Source organism: Oncorhynchus mykiss, chromosome 1, assembly GCF_013265735.2.
Source record: "Oncorhynchus mykiss isolate Arlee chromosome 1, USDA_OmykA_1.1, whole genome shotgun sequence".
In the NCBI taxonomy this organism is placed as follows: domain Eukaryota; kingdom Metazoa; phylum Chordata; class Actinopteri; order Salmoniformes; family Salmonidae; genus Oncorhynchus; species Oncorhynchus mykiss.
In genome coordinates, this window is record NC_048565.1 from 45,016,017 (window position 1) to 45,029,962 (window position 13,946).

Here is a 13,946-nt window from a genome sequence, read left to right on the forward strand (position 1 = left end):
GGTTAGGGCAGTGTGCAGTGTGGTTGAGATTGCATCGTCTGTGGACCTATTTGGGCGGTAAGCAAATTGGAGTGGGTCTAGGGTGTCAGGTAGGGTGGAGGTGATATGGTCCTTGACTAGTCTCTCAAAGCACTTCATGATGACGGAAGTGAGTGCTAGCTCAGTTACCTTAGCTTTCTTGGGAACAGGAACAATGGTGGCCCTCTTGAAGCATGTGGGAACAGCAGACTGGTATAGGGATTGATTGAATATGTCCGTAAACACACCGGCCAGCTGGTCTGCGCATGCTCTGAGGGAGTTATTTAGTCTGCCTGGGAGCAAGACATCCTGGTCCGTGACTGGGCTGGTTTTCTTCTTGTAGTCCGTGATTGACTGTAGACCCTGCCACATACCTCTTGTGTCTGAGCCGTTGAATTGAGATTCTACTTTGTCTCTATACTGACGCTTAGCTTGTTTGATAGCCTTGCGGAGGGAATAGCTGCACTGTTTGTATTCGGTCATGTTACCAGTCACCTTGCCCTGATTAAAAGCAGTGGGACGCGCTTTCAGTTTCACGCGAATGCTGCCATCAATCCACGGTTTCTGGTTAGGGAATGTTTTAATCGTTGCTATGGGAACAACATCTTCAACGCACGTTCTAATGAACTCGCACACCGAATCAGCGTATTCGTCAATGTTGTTATCTGACGCAATACGAAACATATCCCAGTCCACGTGATGGAAGCAGTCTTGGAGTCTGGAATCAGCTTGGTCGGACCAGCGTTGGACAGACCTCAGCGTGGGAGCTTCTTGTTTTGGTTTCTGTCTGTAGGGCAGGGATCAGCAAAATGGAGTTGTGGTCAGCTTTTCCGAAAGGAGGGCGGGGCAGGGCCTTATATGCGTCGCGGAAGTTAGAATAACAATGATCCAAGGTTTTTCCCGCCCTGGTTGCGCAATCGATATGCTGATACAATTTAGGGAGTCTTGTTTTCAGATTAGCCTTGTTAAAATCCCCAGCTATAATGAATGCAGCCTCAGGATGTATGGATTCCAGTTTGCAAGAGTCAAATAAAGTTTGTTCAGAGCCATCGATGTGTCTGCTTGGGGGGGAATATATACGGCTGTGATTATAATCGAAGAGAATTCTCTTGGTAGATAATGCGGTCGACATTTGATTGTGAGGAATTCTAAATCAGGTGAACAGAAGAATTTGAGTTCCTGTATGTTTCTGTGATCACACCACGTCTCGTTAGCCATAAGGCATACGCCCCCGCCCCTCTTCTTACCAGAAAGATGTTTGTTTCTGTCGGCGCGATGCGTGGAGAAACCCGCTGGCTGCACCGCCTCCGATAGCGTCTCTCCAGTGAGCCATGTTTCCGTGAAGCAAAGAACGTTACAGTCTCTGATGTCCCTCTGGAATGCTACCCTTGCTCGGATTTCATCAACCTTGTTGTCAAGAGACTGGACATTGGCGAGAAGAATGCTAGGGAGTGGTGCACGATGTGCCCGTCTCCGGAGTCTGACCAGAAGACCGCCTCGTTTCCCTCTTTTACGGAGCCGTTTTTTTGGGTCGCCGGCTGGGATCCATTCCGTTGTCCTGGTTGAAAGGCAGAACACAGGATCCGCTTCGCGAAAATCATATTCTTGGTCGTACTGATGGTGAGTTGACGCTGATCTTATCTTCAGTAGTTCTTCTCGACTGTATGTAATGAAACCTAAGATGACCTGGGGTACTAATGTAAGAAATAACACGTAAAAAAACAAAAAACTGCATAGTTTCCTAGGAACGCGAAGCGAGGCGGCCATCTCTGTCTGGTTATAGAAACATCTCAAGGATGATCAATGGAAACAGGATACACCTGAGCTCATAGGAAAGGGTCTGAATACTTATGTAAGTAAGGTGTATATAATTATTTATTTTTTACATTTGTAAAGATTTATTTAAAAAAATGGTTTTTGCTTTGTCATTCTGGGATATTGTGTGTAGATTGAGGGGAAAAAATATATTTAATCCATTTTAGAAGAAGGCTGTAACAAAATGTGGAAAAAGTAAAGGGGTCTGAACACTTTCTGAATGCACTGTAAATAAACCAAATAATTACTTTAATATGAACTTACTTCACAGAGAAAAAAAATAAATGTAGTAAATATACTAAACAACATGCATTCCATGTCTCAAATAAATCCAATACAACTTTAAATAATCTGTGTGGTAATGAAGAAAATAGCAAAGACTGAATATTTTTTTACATGGGAGAAATGTGAACAATATGGGGATGTTGACCTTAGGCTGTTTTAAAGGGACAACTACATAATTAATTATGAGCCAGGTGATAACTGAGCAATAGATTAAGAATGGAAGTTTAAAAGATAATTAACAACATTTGAATATTTAAAACAACAAAAAACGAAATCAAACCCAGTCCAGAACTATTGCCTTTTGAGTGAACTTTGGAGATGGCTGTCCTGAAACTATCAGAAAACAAAATTAGGATACTGAAAACAATCGGTGAAAACAATTTATATTTTGGCATAGAAATTCACTTATGCCTAATATGGCAATTCATATTTGACTACCCAGTGCTGGGTCAATATTGGGCTAACACAGCATTGGGTTAATTCAACACAGCGGGTTTGGGTAGTGCTTCTAACCCAGTCCTTTGGGTTGAGCGCTTAACCCAATTTTTGGGGACATTAGTCTATATTGCTGGGTTGTGACAAACCAAGCACATTGGGTTGGGGGATTGACCCAGCAGCTGGGTAATTTATGTAATCCTAATTTCAATTTTTCTTGAATATTTTTGCTTACTCTACCATCCCACCCCCTCACAATCAATATACAATGTTGAATTTCAAGTAATGAATTTCTATTGCCTGCATTTCAGAACATACATTGAAACAAAGCCCTAATGTCTTTATTACACTGAACAAAAATATAAACGCAACATGCAAAGATTTCCAAGATTTTACTGAATTACAGTTCATATAAGGAAATCAGTAAATTGTCAAATTCATTAGGGCATGACTGGGAATAAAGACATCCATCTGTTGGTCACAGATACCTTTTAAAAAAAGGTAGGGGCGTGGATCGGAAAGCCAGTCAGTATCTGGTGTGACCACCTCAGGATCTCGTCACGGTACTGTATCTCTGTGCATTCAAATTGCCATTTATAAAATGCAATTGTGTTCATTGTCCGTAGCTTATGCCTGCCCATACCGTAACCCCACCGCCACCATGGGACACTTCCGCTCGTCCACACGACACCATATACGCTGTCTGCCATTTGCTGGGACAGTTGAAACCGGAATTAATCTGTGAATTGTACACTTCTCCAGCGTGCCATTGAAGGTCAGAATTTGACCACTGAAGTCAGTTACGACACCGAACTGCAGTCAGGTAAAGACCCTGGTGAGGACGACGAGCACGCAGGTGAGCTTCCCTGAGATGGTTTCTGACAGTTTGTGCAGAAATTATTTGGTTGTGCAAACCCACAGTTTCATCAGCTGTCTGGGTGGCTGTTCTCAGATCATCCCGCAGTTGAAGAAGCCAGATGTGGAGGTCCTGGGCTGGCTTGGTTACACGTGGTCTGCGTTTGGGAGGCCAGTTGGACGTACTGCCAAATTCTCTAAAACAAAGATTGGAGTTGACTTATGGTAGAGAAATTAACATTCAATTCTCTGACAACAGCTCTGGTGGACATTCCGGCAGTCAGCATGCCAATTACACACTTCCTCAAAACTTGAGACATCTCTGGCATTGTGTTGTGTGACACAACTACACATTTTAGAGTAGCCTTTTATTGTCACCAGCACAAGGTGCACCTGTGTAATGATCATGCTGTTTAATTAGATTCTTAATATGCCACACCTGTGAGGTGGAAGGATTATCTTGGCGAAATGTGAAATGCTTACTAACAGGGATGTAAACGAATAAGCATTTTGTGCATATGGAACATTTCTGGGATATTTTATTTCAACTCATGAAACATGGGACCAATACTTTACATGTTGCGTTTCATTTTTTTGGTCAGTATATTTCACAAGATAATATTTCATAAGCTAGGAATGCTTATTAGAATAGAGTCATATTCTCTAAGGTCCAAACATCAGACTAATGCCTCAGTTGAACTTGGTGTGCACACAGATTGCAATCTGAGAAAAACAAAGCATGTGTGTGTGTGTGTGACATTGTCTGTCTTAAGTGGTATTAACACAGATCTGTCTGATAGCTCTGATGCCAGAGCTAATCAATAGATGATCACATTCTTTGGCACACTTCGGATATCTTAGGTGACAGCACACACACACACACACGCACACGCACACGCACACACACACACACACACCATGCTGTTTTGCCATACAATAATGGTCTACATTTGGATAGAGTTAAAACATTGTTACACAGAACAAGTGTAAAATATTACATTTGAATGTCACTCTACTAAGGACATGGATTAATGACTCATTACTTAATAAGTGTATTTCGTTCATAAAGCACTTTTCACAATCTCCAAAATCGACCATTTGTATTAAAAGTAAATTGGTGTGAAAGAATGAAAGCATACCAGAATGCGCTTCAGTAATTGAACTAAAGGAAAACGAGCCACAATCCGTACAATAGGCAAAAAGCAGGAACAAAGGCATAGAAAAGCTAACTATAAAATCAAACACATAATAGGACACATCCAGTGCCCCAAGCAGTGCATCTTGCTCCAATGCCAGTCCACTAATGACTGTAAACACCTGTGAGCAGTTCCCAAGAGCCAACGCTAATGGGTATGGTCTGGTCACCTCCACCTTAGTGAAATCATGTGATTTTTAGATTATAAGGACTTGTGCAAACCATCGAGGCACACTGACAATGCCACCACACACAATTAATTTAGCCATTTACATCAACATCCAATCTCTGTTTGATGCCTACATCTTTCATTCATTTGAGGCTGGGGCTCAAAGGTTAATTTACACAACACTAACCACGTTTCCAGTCAACCATTTCATGCAGATGAATTCTGATGCATGAAAAAAGTCACGACTGGGCTGATGGAAACATAAAATCCCGGTACAATTCTATAAATGGCTAAAGATTTTTTTTTTTAAATGTTGACATGGTGGGATATTTTTGTGTCATTTTAAATGAATTGTGCGAGAAATGGCGGCGGAAACTCACGCGATGATATGTTGTTGTCCTCCCACTACGACTCGGGAAGCATGCAGATAATTAGGCTTCCGATTTAAATAAAAGGTAACTGGATCAGTCTTCAAGGTCAAAAAACGTTTCTTCCCCAGCCCAGGCTAGTTAATCCTAGAAAGCAGAATCAAATTAAAGTCTGTTTTTGTGAAAATGACCCACCATGCCTGGAGTATCAAGCAGACACGGATACTCTCTGACTATCTCGACTGTCTTGGCCCCATTCTGTCTGGTCCACTGAGCCCTCTGGATCACGGCCTCCTTTGTGTACTCTGCAACCTGGTTTGCCGGCCAGATGTTCAGCCACTTGGTCATCTGGGCTACCCTCTCACATTTGACTCTGTTGTGAGCACAAAGTATTCAATGAATTATAAATTCCTTTTAACAATCAGTTTTCAAAATACATAAATCTTTCAACATGTACCTGGCAAGACCCAGCTACTGCTCAAGCTTGGTGTGTCCACAGTCCTAAGTATTCATGTCTGTGTCTCGAGGACTTCCCCTCGTGTATTAAAAAAAAGGTGTAATTTACAGAACACTCACTGCATGTAAGATTTTTATGTTCTTCTTTAACTTCAGGCTATAGTCGAGTCGTCCAAAAGCAAGAGCGTTTCCTGGTCCATCTCTTCCGTTCCAAATGAGAGGGTAAAAGGGAAAGCGGGTACTTAATCAGTTGCACAACTGAATGTAGTAAACCAAAATGTGTCTTCCGCATTTAACCCAACCCCTCTAAATCAGAGAGGGGGTGGGAAGGGCGGGGGGGGTCCCCCTTAATTGACCGCCACGTCTTTGGCACCCGGGCAGCAGTAGCTGTTGTTGGGGGTTAACTGCCTTGCTCATGGGCAGAATGGCAGATTTGTCCACCTTGCTAGCTCGGGGATTCAAACCAGCAACCTATCCGTAACTGGCCCAACACTCTTAACCGCTAGGCTTAACTGCTAGGGGGGAGATTTTAAGGGAAAGTTTCAACCACATTTCTAAATTAAATACTTTGAGGGAAGGGTTGATAAGCCAGATCAAATAGTTGTACAAAGGCAAGGGAGTGAGGAAAGCGCAAAATTAATAGAGGCGTTAGTAGTTTCGTGGTTAGAAAGGCAGGCTGATATTCAAACCCCCAAGCTGCCTGCAGGGAAATTGGCAAAGAGTGATCCGTCAGCCAAATGTTTACCAGCTACAATATCTCTGGATACTAACTACTGCCGTTGTGCCTTTTAAGCAAGGCTCTTTGTCCCGAAGTGCCCATGAGCTGCTCCCAGCCTGTAATATGTGTGTCAGGTTGGTCACTGTGACAGAATGTCTGTGAAATTACCAATAAAGCAAGTATGGTGAAATGAATGCCAGACAATCTATGGTAGCTGTGCATGTACTGTAACTAGTCCCAAAGTGGCTGCATAGTTGTTAAGAGGCTCTGGTGAAGTTGTAATGTTTTATGTTTCCATTAAGGCTGTACTATTGGTTATCAATGACAATGTGGAAGACGTAGATGCTGTTTTTCCACAGGGTCAATGAAAATCAGTGTTTCTTTCCTTCCCAAAGCTCTGTCCCCACTTTCAAAAATACATTTCTTACTTTTACTTACTTTGGAATCAGAGGCCAGGTTCCACTCATTCAGTTTATTTTTACATTGTTGTCCATTCATTGGCCTTGACCTCTGCATTTAAGTACAGAAATATTAGAAACATAGCTAGCTAGCTAAACTAAAATGTAAGGTAAACTCTAACGTTAGCTAGCTAATAGAATTTGCATCCATCTTCCTCAACTTCACAAGTTCGAATAATACTCCCACTGTCAGAGACCATTGAAAACCAGTACAGTAACACTAGCTAACTCAATCAATCACCATGCGAGCATGAGACAAGCCAGCATATAGCTTGGTTAAATTAGAATATGTCAAATCTAACCATGTTAACTTAGCTAGCTAGCCAGCTAACATGTGAAACAATGTCCGAGACAGTCCAGAAGAAGTGTCAGCTATTAGCACAGAAAATGGCTAGCTAGGTAACGCTACCTACCTGATTATGATAGGACAACCTATAACCTGAATTACCATCAAATGTATAATTCGTAACATTTTGTTGCATACCGTTTTCAAGGATTTAATTCAGCCAAAACACCCTTAGTCTGTCGAAATAACAATGCCGGTTTCCACTCGTCAGTCACTGAATCGCATTAGAACTAGAATACTTGCAAGTATTCTGTGGACTTCATGCGCTTGTGGCAGGAGAATTAACCCACTGGCTGGGTCAAATATCCATTGCCCAACCTTAATGACCCAGCACCAACAACCCAAACTTGATGTAGTTACACAACACAACTATTGACCCAATGCCTGCAACCCAGCAATTGGGTTATCCAAACAACCCAACTTACATCTCAAAGCCATGCATGTAAGAAACCTTGACCTGTCTGGTGCACATATATTTCTCAGTCCTCAGTTTGATTGAAGGCCTCAATCTGTATTTTTGCCTTGTAACTGATTGCTTCTAGAAAGAGAGAAGGAACAACACATCATGAAGATAAGCTGGCTACTAGTTTAAGGTCTCTGTGACCAACAGATGCATATCTGTATTTCTGAGCCATGTTGCTAACTATAGTGATGTCCCCTCTCTCTTCACTCCCCATCCCAGCTGCTAGGGTTAACCTCCTTGCTCAGCCCACACTGAGAAACCTCTTCATCACATATGCAGATAACATGGCTATTTTATTCAGCACAGCTGTTGTCTCTGTCCTGCCACCACCTCTTCACTGTTAGAACAGGTGGGGCTGCCAAACACCAGCAATTAGGATGTCCCACTACAATTAAGCCTCTGTAAATAATCACTCTACTAGATTCCTCTTTCTTATCGGAAAGCATTTTGTGGCTGGCTGTGTGAAAGAGATGGCCACTGTCATGGTCAGCGACGAATTTGAATGGTATTTGTCATTTTTGTGCATTAGATTGCACAGCAAACTATATTTAATTGTGGCTAAACCTACACTCACCCAGTATATCATAATTGTATTTGTCAATCCTTGAATGAGTGCATGCCACAAACCGTTGTACAGGAATAACAGGTTTGCTATGTACCAACAAGTGCAGTACCTACATTGTAATTTCACTTTACCGATGTACCATGTAATTGGATGATATTAGGGACACTTATTGTAAAGTGAAACCACAAATTGTATTGGAAAAATGTCCATCAATGTATGCATTTTTATGAATTCCTTTCTACTACTTGCTCTTTTGAATTACAAGTTTTTTTGTAAAGTGTGTAAACACTTCAAGCTGTGGCTTTATTACAATAAACACCATTAGGACCCATCAAAGGACCTGGCAGGTAACGCAGGACAGAGTCCTCTCTTCACAGGGATTCAGACTAATGAGATTCTGTCACCAGCTCTGAATGGTGAGGAAACACCATTAAGCCTTCTGTTGGAAAGGAATGTCAATCTATAGACCGACTCCTGTTTAATAACCACTTATCACCGTATCCCACGTCCGCTATACGCTTCCAGGATACGAGATCACAGATTAAAGGCTCAAACGTTGCTTTACATTTGGAAAATTGCTTCTCTAAATGTCTTGTTTGTGACAGACAAACATAATCCCACCCAATTACCTCCATGATGCTTGCCTTCAGTGCCTCCATTCAGATGCCATTTCTGTTCCTTGTTCCATTCTGTTTGCTTGACACTCATCTGGTACTTGTCCTTTTTTGTATTTTCCTTCTCCAGAACGTGTACTACACAAACTCACATCAGCTTCACCTGGGGGTCCTGAGCCCCACCATCGATGACGATGACAACAAGTGCCTGGTGGATGTGAATAACCGGCCGCGGCTCCTGGAGTGCAGCTACGCCACAGCCAAGCGCATGAAGCTCGCCTGGCTGTTTACTCAGGTAACGGCTACTCCTGTCTTCTCCTACCATTCCTCTCCTAAATGGATTAAACGAATGGACAACAATATTTAGGCTTCTACTTCCAGTTTATACAGTGCCTTCGGAAAGTATTCACAAGTATTTCCACATTTTTGTTACTTTACAGCCTTATTGTAAAATTTATGAAAAAGTTCCCCCCCCTCATCAATCTACACACAATACCCCATAATGACAAAGCAAAAACATGTTTTAAGAATATTTTGAAAATTGATTAAAATAAAAACAGAAATATGACATTTACATAAGTATTCATACCCTTTACTCAGGACTTAGTTGAAGCACCTTTGGCAGCGATTACAGCATCAAGTCTTCTTGGGTATGACGCTACAAGCTTGGCACACCTGTATTTGGGGAGTTTCTCCCATTCTTTTCTGCAGATCCTCTCAAGCTCTGTCAGGTTGGATGGGTAGCTGAGCATCTTTTTTCAGGTCTCTCCAGAGATGTTCGATCGGGTTCAAGTCCGGGCTCTGGCTGGGCCTCTCAAGGACATTGAGACTTGTCCCGAAGCCACTCCTGCGTTGTCTTGTCTGTGTGCTTAGGTTGTTGTCCTGTTGGAAGGTGAACCTTCATCCCCAATCTGAGGTCCAGAGCGCTCTGGAGCAGGTTTTCATCACGGATCTCTCTGTACTTAGCTCCGTTCATCTTTCCCTCGATTTTGACTAGTCTCCCAGTTCTTGCCACTGAAAAACATCCCACAGTATGATGCTGCCACCACCATGCTTCCCCGTAGGGATGGTGCTAGGTTTCCTCCAGACGTGACACTTGGCATTCAGGCCAAAGAGTTCAATCTTGGTTTCATCAGACCAGAGAAATGTGTTTCTCGTGGTCTGAGTCTTTAGGTGCCTTTTGGCAAACTCCAAGATGGCTGTCATGTGCCTTTTTACTGAGGAGTGGCTTCCGTCTGGCCACTCTACCATAAAGGCTTGATTGGTGGAGTGCTGCAGAGATGGTTGTCCTTCTGGAAGGTTCTTCCATCTCCATAGAGGAACTCTATGGATTCTCGGTCACCTCGCTGACCAAGGCCCTTCTCCCCCGATTGCTCAGTTTGGCCGGGCGACCAGTTCTAGGAAAAATCTTGGTGGTTCCAAACTTCTTCCATTTTTTGAAGAATGATGGAGGCCACTGTGTTCTTGGAGACCTTCAATGCTGCAGAAATGTTTTGGTACCCTTCCCCAGATCTGTGCCTCGACACAATCCTGTCTCGTAGCACTACAGACAATTCCAAAGACCTCATGGCTTGGTTTTGCTCTGACATGCACTGTCAAGTGTGGGGCCTTATATAGACAGGTGCTTGCCTTTTCCAAAAAATGTCCAATCAATTGAATTTACCACAGGTGGACTCCAAGTTGTAGAAACATCTCAAGGATGATCAATAAGAAACTGACTGTTAGAACTGTTAAGGCTCCATGGATTGATGAGGATTTGAGAAAAGATGGTGCAAAAGGAGTGGCTAATATGTCTGGTTGTACATCTGACTGACTTACTTACTGCAAATTGAGAAGGTATGTGACTAAACTCAACAAAAAGAGGAAGAAACTTTATTATGAACCGAGATCAATGATATAAAGAATGATGGAAAAAAACTTTGGTGTACTTATGGGCAGAAAATTATAAGCAGAAAGACATTCAACTCCATCTTTCATTGAATCAGATGGCTTACTAATCACAAACATTTGATGTTGGCAATTATATTTATGATTATTTCATTGGGAAAGTGGGCAAACTTAGGCAGGAAATGCCCACGACAAACAATGAGCAATTATGTTTAATGTATAAAAAATTACAAAAATAATGAAAGAAAAGCAGTGCAAGTTTGAATTTTGTAAAGTTAGTGTGGGAGATGCAAAAATTATTGTTAACAATCAATAATGACAAACCTCCTGGTATTGACAACTTAGATGGAAAGCTACAGGGGATTGTAGCTGACTCTCTAGCCACTCCTATCTGTCATATTTTAAATCTGAGCCTAGAGGAAAGTTTGTCCTCAGGCCTGGAGGGAAGCCAAAGTAATTCCGCTACCCAAGAGTGGTAAAGCGGCCTTCACTGGTTCTAACAGCAAACCTATAAGCTTGCTGCCAGCTCAACTGTTGTATAAAATTGTGTTTGACCAAATACAATGCTATTTCTCTGTATACAAATTAACAACAGACTTTCAGCATGCTTATAGAGAAGGGCACTCAACATGTACTGCACCGATTCAAATGACTGATGATTGGTTGAAAGAAATTTATTATAATAAGATTGTGGGAGCTGTACTATTAGTTTTCAGTGCAGCCTTTGATATTATTGACCATAACCTGTTGTTGAGAAAACATGTTATGGCTTTTCAACCTCTGCCATATCAGAGCTATCTACAGTATCTAATAGAACTCAAAGGGTTTTCTTTAATGGAAGTGTCTCTAATGTCAAACATGTAAAGTGTGGTGTACCGCAGGGCAGCTCTCTTGGCCCTCTACTCTTTTCTATTTTTACCAATGACCTGCCATTGGTATTAAACAAAGTGTGTGTGTCCATGTATGCTGATGATTCAACCATGTACGCATCAGCAGCCACAGCCAATGAAGTCACTGAAACCCTTAACAAAGAGTTGCAGTCTGTTTTGGAATGGGTGGCCAGTAATAAACTGGTCCTGAACATCTCTAAAACTAAGAGCATTGTATTTGGTACAAATCATTCCTGAAGTGCTAGACCTCAGCTGAATCTGGTAATGAATGGTGTGGCTGTTGAACAAGTTGAGGAGACTAAATTACTTGGCGTTACCTTAGATTGTAAACTGTCATGGTCAAACATATAGATTCAGTGGTTTTAAAGATGGGGAGAGGTCTGTCCATAATAAAGAGACGCTCTGCTTTTTTGACACCACACTCCAAAAAGCAAGTTCTGCAGGCTCTAGTTTTGTCTAATCTTGATTATTGTCCAGTCGTGTGATCCAGTGCTGCAAGGAAAGACCTAGTTAAGCTGCAGCTGGCCCAGAACAGAGCGGCACATTTTCCTCTTAATTGTAATCAGGGGGCTAATATTAATACTATGCATGCCAGTCTCTCTTAGCTAAGAGTTGACTGCATCACTTTTGAAAATCCCAAATTGTTTGCTTAGTCAACTTACACACAGCTCTGACACACACGCTTATGCCACCAGGGTTCTTTTTATAGTCCCCAAATCCAGAACAAATTCAAGAAAACGTACGGTATTATATGGAGCCTTCCATTTCCATTTCATATTGCTCAAATAAACAGCAAACCTTGTTTAAAAAAAAAACAGATAAAGAAACACCTCGCGGCACAATGCCTCTCCCTTATTTGACCTGGATAGTTTTGTGTATGCATTGATATGTAGGCTATGTGTGCCTTTATACAAATGAATGTAGTTCTGTCCTTGTTGTTCTGGTCTAATGATGTTCTGCATTATGTCATTCTGTATTATGTTTCATGTTTTGTGTGGCCCCCAGGAAGGTTAGCTGCTGCTTTTGTAACAGCTAATGGGGATACTAATAAAATACCAAATAGCAAATAAAAACAGAATGCACCTGAGCTCAATTTCCAATCTCCTAGCAAGGGGCCTGAATACTTATGTAAATAAGGTATTTCTGTTTTTTTTTTAAATACATTTGCAAAAATGTCTAAACCTGTTTTCGCTTTGTCATTATGGGGTATATTGTGTAGATTTCTGAGAAAAAAAACATTTCATCCATTTTAGAATAAGGCTTTAATGTTTCAAAATGTGGAAAATATTAAGGGATCAGATGACTTTCCGTAGGCACTGTACATGCTATATATATTTATCGGACACCGTATATTTTACCATGGTCATCTTTTTTAAATTTGTTTTTAGTACCACCCAGCTACCGTCAACCCAGCACAAATATTTATTTGGATCATTAACTTTCATTAGATTAGGAAGGGAATGAAAACAAAAGTAATGAAATAATGACTGCATATCTTTGATCAGTATCTGTAGTACTATTACTCAAATTGGAACAGTACTCTATTATATTACTTATTAGAGGAAAAAGTAATACTACTGTAAAGCGTTACTTTGTAACTTGTTACCTCCGACACTGGTCACTAGCAAAGTTACAAATGTGGTAGATGAACCAGGCTAATAAGACACTGCATTTGGCTGTTGAGCATTTCGAGAAGAGGAGCAGATATGAAGAGATTGGCCTGTTAGTGGGTTAAAAGTGTGGTTCACCGGCCTGCATTCAAGTGGCCTTGATACTCATTACGGAGTGTTGCCAAAAAACGTCAGCGCCATATGAAAAGCCATAGTAGGTCATTGAACCCGGTCTCATTAAACACGTTAGGCGAGAAAAATGAACATTGCCTAACGACTCTCCTTGTTCTCCACTGCAGACACTGGCATTAAATCTCTCTAATTAGGCCTAATGTCACCCTCATGATCACACTGAAAATGTACTTCTTTGGCCTTTTTGTAATGTTGAGAGCATCACAATTAGGTGTTCCTCAAGGTTCAAATAAGGGCCCCTCATTTTTAATAGTGAGAGGAATGTTTAGATTCAAAGACAGTCAAATGAGTGACGTGTTATCGTGGTAGGAACATCTGGATTAATACAGTAGGAGGACTTGAAAATAAAAAAGTGTCATTAAACCTTATGCAACCTGCCAGACACATCAGGGACACAACTGCATTCGTCCATAGCCAATTCCGAAGTGCACGTTGAAGCTGTTAGAAGAACTGTCCGCATCTACTTTTCGTCAGCCAACAAGATGAGTAGGCTACTGAACAGCAAAAGCTGTTCAATTTACTATCCCCCATAGTACAAAAGTTTATATATTCCGTGTGATAAAATAAATATTCCAAACATTGTCTGGGACAGTTGTGGGATGCGAAA

General features: G+C 41.4%; 1 protein-coding gene across 3 annotated transcripts in view; it reads left to right on the forward strand.

Moving 5' to 3' along the window:
- galnt18a (UDP-N-acetyl-alpha-D-galactosamine:polypeptide N-acetylgalactosaminyltransferase 18a) overlaps positions 1–13,946 on the forward strand; it is a 101,234-nt gene that overhangs the window by 54,816 nt on the left and 32,472 nt on the right. For all 3 annotated transcript variants that reach the window (XM_036978259.1, XM_036978276.1, XM_036978266.1), the window contains exon 10: positions 8,891–9,055. In XM_036978259.1, the coding sequence (XP_036834154.1) occupies positions 8,891–9,055 (165 nt within the window). The remainder of the gene's footprint in view (positions 1–8,890; positions 9,056–13,946) is intronic.